General features: G+C 46.0%; 1 protein-coding gene across 1 annotated transcript in view; it reads left to right on the top strand.

Moving 5' to 3' along the window:
• Positions 1-258: 258 nt before the first annotated feature.
• PCSK9 (proprotein convertase subtilisin/kexin type 9) overlaps positions 259-8,017 on the top strand; it is a 54,753-nt gene continuing 46,994 nt past the window's right edge. Inside the window, 1 exon segment of the mRNA XM_033915231.1 lies at positions 259-790. Coding sequence (XP_033771122.1) covers positions 602-790 — 189 coding nt within the window. The 5' untranslated portion in view covers positions 259-601.

Genomic DNA, 8,017 nt, shown 5'->3' with positions numbered 1-8,017 from the left:
ACGAAGACAAATCAGCGCAAAGATAATAGCGCGTGAGACAATTGAGCGCAAGGATAACTCAGCGCAAGACAATTGAGCGCAAGGACAACTCAGCGCAATGACAATTCAACACGCCTCAAAATGGCGCGTGGCGAACAAAGGGCACGTGCACGTTAACACGTGATCACGCCACCCCGTAGAACCATTCTGCCTAGTGGCAGTCTCAGAGCCTGCCCTGGGGGGGGGGGGGGGCAACCAGAGCAATTGTCCTGGGTCCCAAGCCTGCCTGTAGCTAAATAAAGCCTATGTTTTGAACTCACAGCTCCAGGGATTTGTAGTCCCCCACTGGAATCGGAGCTGCAGGACGAGGCTGTCAGACCCTTTTCTGGATCGGGCCAACCTGGCTGGGAGGGGAGAAGCCGAAACCTGATCCCCAAAGCCTTCCCCGACGGGGATGGTCCGACGCCGAGCGGTGGCGTGATCCGGCTCACTTCCCCGCCCCGACACTTAATACAGCACGTGGAGGGAAGCAGAGGCGACCGCAGTGGGCCTGAAGCGCTCGCTCCCTCCCCCCTTTCCTCGTCCGCGGTTCCCCCGGGGGCTCTCGCTTTAGACGCGCAGGATGGGAAATCGGACGCGGCGGCTGCTGCTGGCGGTGCTGCTGTGCGCGCTGTTGCCAACCCGCCTCCACTCCTCGGCCGTCTCCCTGGAGGATGAGTTTGAGGAGATTGCCTTCTTCTCCTTGGAAGAGGAGCCTCCCAGCGACGGGGGCAAGGACAGGCCCCTGGCCGCCTTCCACTGGTCCAACAAGGTGAGAGCCACAGGCAGGCTTTAGTCAGGGATCTCAAAGTCCCTCCTTGAGGGCCGCAATCCAATCGGGTTTTCAGGATTTCCCTAATGAAATATGCATTGAAAGCAGTGCATGCACATAGATCTCATGCATATTCATTGAGGAAATCCTGAAAACCCGACTGGATTGCAGCCCTCAAGGAGGGACTTTGAGACCCCTGCTTTAGATCGGCTGCTAAGCTGACTTTGCATGCTTTGGAATAGTGTCTTAGAGCAGTGGTTCCCAACCCTGTCCTGGAGGACCACCAGGCCAATCGGGTTTTCAGGCTAGCCCTAATGAATAAGAGTGGAGCAGATTTGCATGCCTGTCACATCTCTCTCATGCATATTCATTAGGGCTATCCCAAAAACCCGACTGGTGGCCCTCCAGGACAGGGTTGGGAACCACTGTCTTAGAGCAGGGGTCAGGTCAGGTTTTCAGGATATCCACAATAAATATGCATGAGATAGATTTGCATCTTAAGGAGGCAGTGCATGCAAATCCATCTCATGCATATTCATTGTGGATATTCTGAAAACCTGACCTGGCTCTGGCTCTCGAGGACCGGAATTGCCTACCCCTGTCCTAGATACTTGCCAGTCAGGTTTTCAGGATTTGCACAATGAATATGCATAAACTCAATTTCCATACACTGCCTCCATTCTATGCAAACTTCTTTCATGCATATTCATTGTGGATATCCTGAAAACCTGACCGACAAGGAGGTACAACAGGACCGAATTGAGAAACAGTGCTTTCGAATATGAGTAAGTTCCTATGTTTTGTTCCACATCTCACTCCGAGCCTTTTTGAAGGAAAGCAGGTTCAAATCTGTTTTGATTTCATCCAATGAATGTGCATTGCTTCTACATATTTAAGGAAGCTGTGTAAATCCTTTAGTCGCCAGCCTTGCGTGGCGCAGTGCCCTCTGTTGTTGTTTAAAACCGAACCGGCAGTCAGAGAATATTTTGTTACTCTCTTCTGGTCTAAATATATTTTAATTTAATTTAATTTTATTCTTATATACCGCTAATAACCGTGAGGTTTCTAAGCGGTTTACAAAAATGATGCATTAAAAGATACAATAAATAAAAATAAATAAGATAGGTACTTGGAAATTTCCTAACTGTCCCAAAGGCTCACAATCTAACTAAAGTAAAAGATAAAATATAAAGACAGAGATAGATATAGAGATAGAAATGAATATTCCACCAAGTAATGAATAAATAATTTTAAAGATAGAATTAAAAATAAATAAAAAATAGAGATAAAAATTATCTTCTAGTTTCAGAAAGGAAGAAAAATATTTAGAGCGAAGGATCCCAATTCCTATTTCATTGTAGATGGAAGGGTATTTAGATGGTTCCCAATACTGCTCCCAGAGAGTTCGTGATTATAACTTTGTGTTTTGATTTGGGAGAGAATATTGATCCTAGCTGGTTTAACTTGGCTTCAGTTTTGTTCTCTAGTAAATAGGTGACCAGCAGGTTTTTCTCTAGTAGATATGTCACCATTCACAAAGGTTAGTATATGTGAAAAATCCAAAATATATCAGCAATAATGTGTTGTCACTATATGAATAGATAAATGAATGGTGAAGTTAATGGCTAAATGGTCACACTCTTAAAATTGTAATGACTCAAAAAGTCACCAAGAGTGACTTAAAAACTTATCTTTTGATTGCGAGCTCGGTTGGGACACCAACGATGGCCAGTGTTTCACATAATGCTGCCTCGGGCTGTAACCTCCGATCACGAGCTTTCAAAAATGAACACGCTGACTGGTGTTTCAAAGTAGAGAATGACACGGTGACAAAATTCATCACCATTCCCGTCCCCGCGGATAACCGCGGGAAATAATCCCATGTCATTTTCTAGTGTCTATTTCAATCTCAGTCCTTCTACACCAGCATTCTTCAAAGCAAAGCTTGCGGGTCAGTGGCTGTGCTTATGTGAGCCAAGGATAATGAAGCCATTGTGACATCACTGATGTGATTGGCTCTTAGGCACTGATGGAATGAGGCATTATGACATCACAATCTCAGCTCTGGAATGTTGCTGCTCAATCTCAGCATTCTTCAAAGCAAAGCTTGTGGGTCAGTGGTTGTGGCCATTCATGCTCTCATTCTTATGTGAGCCATTGTGACATCACTGATGTGATTGGCTCTTAGGCACTGGTGGAATGAGGCATTATGACATCACAATATCTGCTCTGGATACCAGAGACTGTCATTCTGTAGTGTCTGTTTCAACCTCAGTCCTTCTACACCAGCATTCTTCAAAGCAAAGCTTGCGGGTCAGTGGTTGTGGCCCTTCGTACTCTGATTCTTCACTCTCTCCTTAAAGAATTTTACATTGTAATTTTACATTGTAATTTTATCATAATGTACATCGCTTCGAATTTAGATGAAGCGATTAATCAAATCTGTATTAAACTTGAAACTTGAAGAATGACATGAAGATGGTTTCCCGCGGTTAACCGCGGGGATGGGAACGGTGATGAATTTTGTCACCATGTCATTCTCTATTTCAAAGCACAAAAGATTTCCATGCCAGTAAGACGGGTTAAAGTAGTCTTACTGGTGTGGAAACTCTCCTGCCGATGCTCACTGTGGCTGCCACTGAGGGCTAGATTTTTGAAAAAAACACTAAAAAAAAACCTGCTGGACTGCTGTCGCAGCCGTTATAGTAGCAACTGTAAAAAAAAAAAAAAGCGAGTCATTCTCCCCGAAAACGCTCATGCAAATGAGGTTGGCGGAGAGTAGTGAAGACTCGCTAAATTTGCATGTTCCCATCGCTGGTTACAGTGACGGACACAAGTGCAGATTAAACAAACAACCCCCCCCCCCAAAAAAAAAACCCACAACAGCTGGAGAGATGCCCAGTGTCTCCCGCTGCCAAACAACACCCCCTCCAATTCCTCTCAGCTGATTGGGGCTCCAGAACCTGCAGGGGAATCCACAAATCTGCTGATTTGACAGCCTCCGCTCTCTCCTTTGCTGGCGGTTCTTAGACAACCCCGCGAAAGACAAAGGCGCGCGCCGACAACTGAGCGCAAGATGGAGGCACGCGCCGAAGAAAATTACAGTTTTTAGGGGCTCCGATGGGGGGTTTTGTTGGGGAGCCCCCCCAGTTTACTTAATAGAGATCGCGCCGGCGTTGTGGGGGGTTTGGGGGGTTGTAACCCTCTTCATTTTACAGTAAACTTAACTTTTTCCCTAAAAACAGGGAAAAAGTGAAGTTTTCAGTAAAATGTGGGGGGTTACAACCCCCCAAACCCCCCGTCGGAGCCCTAAAAACTGTAATTTTCTGCGGTGCGCGCATCCACGCTGCGCTCAATTGTCTGCGCGCTCCTTTGTCCCGTCGCGCTTTTGACCTGACACCTTGCTGGCTCATAGCTGATGGCTCCGGAGCCACCGTCAGCTGGGCAGAAGAGAGAGCGGTGGCTGCAGGCAGACAGGAGGAACTGTGCCTAGCGATTGCTCTTCTGAGCAGGTGCCAGGTACAGTTCCTCCCCCTTATACTGGTACTGCTCTGCACGAATAGTATAATTTGCATGCTATTGTGCTGAACATCACTAGTAAAAATAAAAATCACTCCCACTATGGTATTTTTTACTGTGGTATTGGAGCTTTGATCATCGGGACATCAGTGGGCCCTGAGGAGGAGAACCGAGATGAGCTGGCCCCCCCTAGTGAATGTGTGCATTCCTCTAAGTCTGGCACCTTCCACTCCCCTCCCCCACCCCCGCGGGATCCTCCACAGCGACGGTACAAAACAAGACTCTGCTGCATCCTGTCACGCTGATGTAACTTCCTGTGGGCGGGATGTGGCAGAGGATAGTTCCTGCCCACCAGAGAGGGAGCCTTTAGCACTGTCTTTAATGCTTTAGCTGTGGAGTACCTGGCGGCCGGGGAGGTGCCAGAACTTGGGTCACAGAAGGGAGAGTTAACTGCAGGTGGTCCCCTACCCTTGGGTGGCCCTGGGCATTTTGCCAGGCTTGCTCAGTGATCAGGTCTTTGATCTTTGTCCAGGATACTAAGAGATACTCCCAGACGACCTGTCCTACACGCATAGGATAGGGAGGTGTTGAACCTGGTCAACATTTTTCCTCTTGATCTCTGCTACCTTATCAAATGTATCTAATCGTTAGCAGTGCCAAAGGTGCCTTATGTAATGTGGTAGCTGAAGAGTTTGTATCAGAAATAAAGCTGAACGCATTCGAGGAGGTGCTGAAAAGTTCTCGGCTCAACTAAGAAGAGAATGATGTGGATATGGTTCAATCAATGGTCTGAAACAATGTCAAAACATAGAATTTCGTTATTGCAGATGGGCACTTAACAATATAAGATAATACTCTTTTCAGCTACAGTGTCAAAATAACGCTCAGAATTTAGGAAGTTGGTTGCTTGGGCTGAGAACTTTTCAGCCCCCCTTCCTACTTGTCATTGAACCAACATTATATTTATTTCCTGAGAAGCTTTCTGGAGTTAAAGATTCTTCAGGTGTAGTGTTTATTGTTCATTTAGACCTTATCCATGATTGGGTCAATGTGATGTACAATATAAAATCAAATTATTTGAAAAGAATGCTATTAAATCAGATAGGAAAGTACATCAATCATTCTTAACTATAAAATTCTTATAGTATACAGGTCCAGACTAGAGAATTGCGCGGGGACAGAAATCCCACCCATCCCCGCAAGGATCCTCTCATGTCCCCACCCGTCCCCGTCAGGATTCTCTCCGTCCCCACCCATCCCCGCAAGGAATTACCTCCATCCCCGCCCGTCCCCATAAAAAGCAGCAATTACTTCTGACAGGATCATCAATTCCACAGATTCTTTTGCTGTTTTCCTTGTGGAATCTCTTTGGTGGAACCCGTTTTTTGTTTTCTGTTGAGGTAATTAACTTATAAACCCCGTCTTTTACTAAGGCTGACGTGTCCATTATATTATATGGATGAAGCGAACCCTTCTTCCAAAGCCTTCCATCCCCGTGGGAGTCCCGTGGGCCAGAGGGGGGTCCCTATGGGAGTCCCGTGGGTTAGGGGGGGATTCCTGCGGGACTCCCGCGATCCCCGCGGGATTCCCGCGATCCCCGTTCCCATGCAGACCTCTAGTCCAGACAACAAACAATGGGCTCGATTCACTTACCTCTTTTCTTAGCCCGATCCGTGGCAGATCCCAGCATGCCCGACCAATTCACAATATGCAAAAATTCAAATGAGGGCGATCGGAGGAACGCCTCCCCCCCCCTCTGACCGCATGGATCGCAAGTGTGCGATCCAGACGCATGGGCAGACCATCTGCTTTCCCTGCAGATGGTCCGCGCATGCGTTTTGTGTCCGTTTTTGCTTTTTTTTTTTTTTATACAGGCCCCGACTCTCCTGCTCTCCCAATTTTTGTAGAAGGATGGCAACTTGGGCTGGCTGTTAGGCAGAGATATGGGGTGGGTCACAGGTCTCATTGCCCTAATTTTTTGCCCCGCAGAGCAAAACCAGCTGGAGAGATGAGGGGCAAGGGGGCAGAGCTGTTTGTTTGGCCTTCCCCAGCACCAGAAAATCTACCGGAAACGCAAAGCAAGTCAAACGCAGCAACAGCCTCTTAAAAGCAGGCAATTGTCTCTCCTGCTCTCTGCCGCCCTTCTCCGCAGTGCGGCCCCGCTTTAAAACCACGGGCTCGCGCTGCGGGGAAGGGCGGCAGAGAGCAGGAGAGACAATTGCCTGCTTTTAAGAGGCTGTTGCCGCGTTTGACTTGCTTTGCTTTGCAGGCACTTCTGTCCCTAGTGATCCGCCGTTGCTGCTGCGGCCGCTGCTGGCTCCTCTTTCCCCTTAGAAAAGCGTGTCCTGGTGGGCAGGAGAAATCCGGGGAAAAGCAGGGCGGCGATTCAGGGCAGAGCAGGCAGGAGAGATCCAGGGAAGAGCATCGGGGTGGCAGGCAGGAGAGATTTGGGACAGCAGAGAGCAGGGCTTCAATGGAGCTGGGGAGTCGGAAAACTTATCTTTTCATGCCCGACAGCTGCCCAACCGTTTCACATTTTTCGTCAGGGGCTGTGCTTCCATATACCTATTGCACATAAATCTAAAGAAAATATATACATGGTGAAAATATATATAGGCGTGAAAAGATAAGTGCTTTCCATTTTTAGGCACTTTATGCACTTTAAGCACTTTATTGCTTTACAATTATTTTGCACAGCATAAGTCACTTTACCTAATGACCTGTGATTGTTTGTTTTCCCAATAAGGTTTAAGAAAATTTTGAATAAAAGTGATGCCTTGGGAAAGCTAAGGCCCTGTAACTCTCCTGTTACTATCACTAGATGTTCAATGCTATACTCTGTAATTCGCTGTCTGTACAGTTTCTCTTCATTGTAAACCGCCTAGAAGTCGCAAGATTGTTGGCGGTATATAAGAATAAAGTTATTATTATTATTATTTGTACTTGAAACCCTTCTTTTGTCCTCTGCTTGCACTGGATAAATATAAAAGCCGTCTTTTCTTGATCATGACGGGAATAGCCATCCAAATGGTCACACCTAACTGGAAGAGCCGCGACAGAATAAATTACACATTTTGGTGGGCAAATGTATGTACCACATATAAATATGAGAGAATGAATGCGGAATGTTTGGGGGTTAGTAATTCATTTAATAAAGTGTGGAGCCCATTGACTACATTTGTTACCTTGCAATAAGGGTCATATATCTCTCCTTTTCTTAGATTTCCTTACACATCCAGGGTGGGTGGGTGGGGGGAGGGAAATGTATTTTGAGGTTAAAATTACTTAATTATAACATTGTAATCACATCATATGTCTTATTGTATTAATAATTGGGAGGAGGGTGGGAGAAAATGATTGTTTTATGTATTATTTCTGTAGTTAATAGTGTGTTTTATGCAGTATTTTATGTTCAATTAATTTGAAAATCAATAAAGATTAAAAAAAAAAATCAGCTTTTAATGGTATTATCACACCACTCAAAGCCGATTAAAATGATTAAGTTAGGCGTCCCTTAGCAGAATTTCCCTCAAAATGTTTATTTGCAGTGCCTTAGGACCATAAAATTGCATAAAAACATCTTTCTGCTTTGAGTGAGGCGATGCGGGGAAGAAAATTAAGACTGCAGGCATGGTGAAGGGATGGGGTTGAATCTTTGTCACTAATACACAAATGCTTTTTATCTCCTTCTGCTGGGGAGATGATGAA

This window comes from Geotrypetes seraphini, chromosome 12 (genome assembly GCF_902459505.1).
Source record: "Geotrypetes seraphini chromosome 12, aGeoSer1.1, whole genome shotgun sequence".
In the NCBI taxonomy this organism is placed as follows: Eukaryota; Metazoa; Chordata; class Amphibia; order Gymnophiona; family Dermophiidae; genus Geotrypetes; species Geotrypetes seraphini.
Note: the sequence above shows the minus strand (reverse complement) of the source record. Positions and strands in the feature narration are given on the sequence as shown.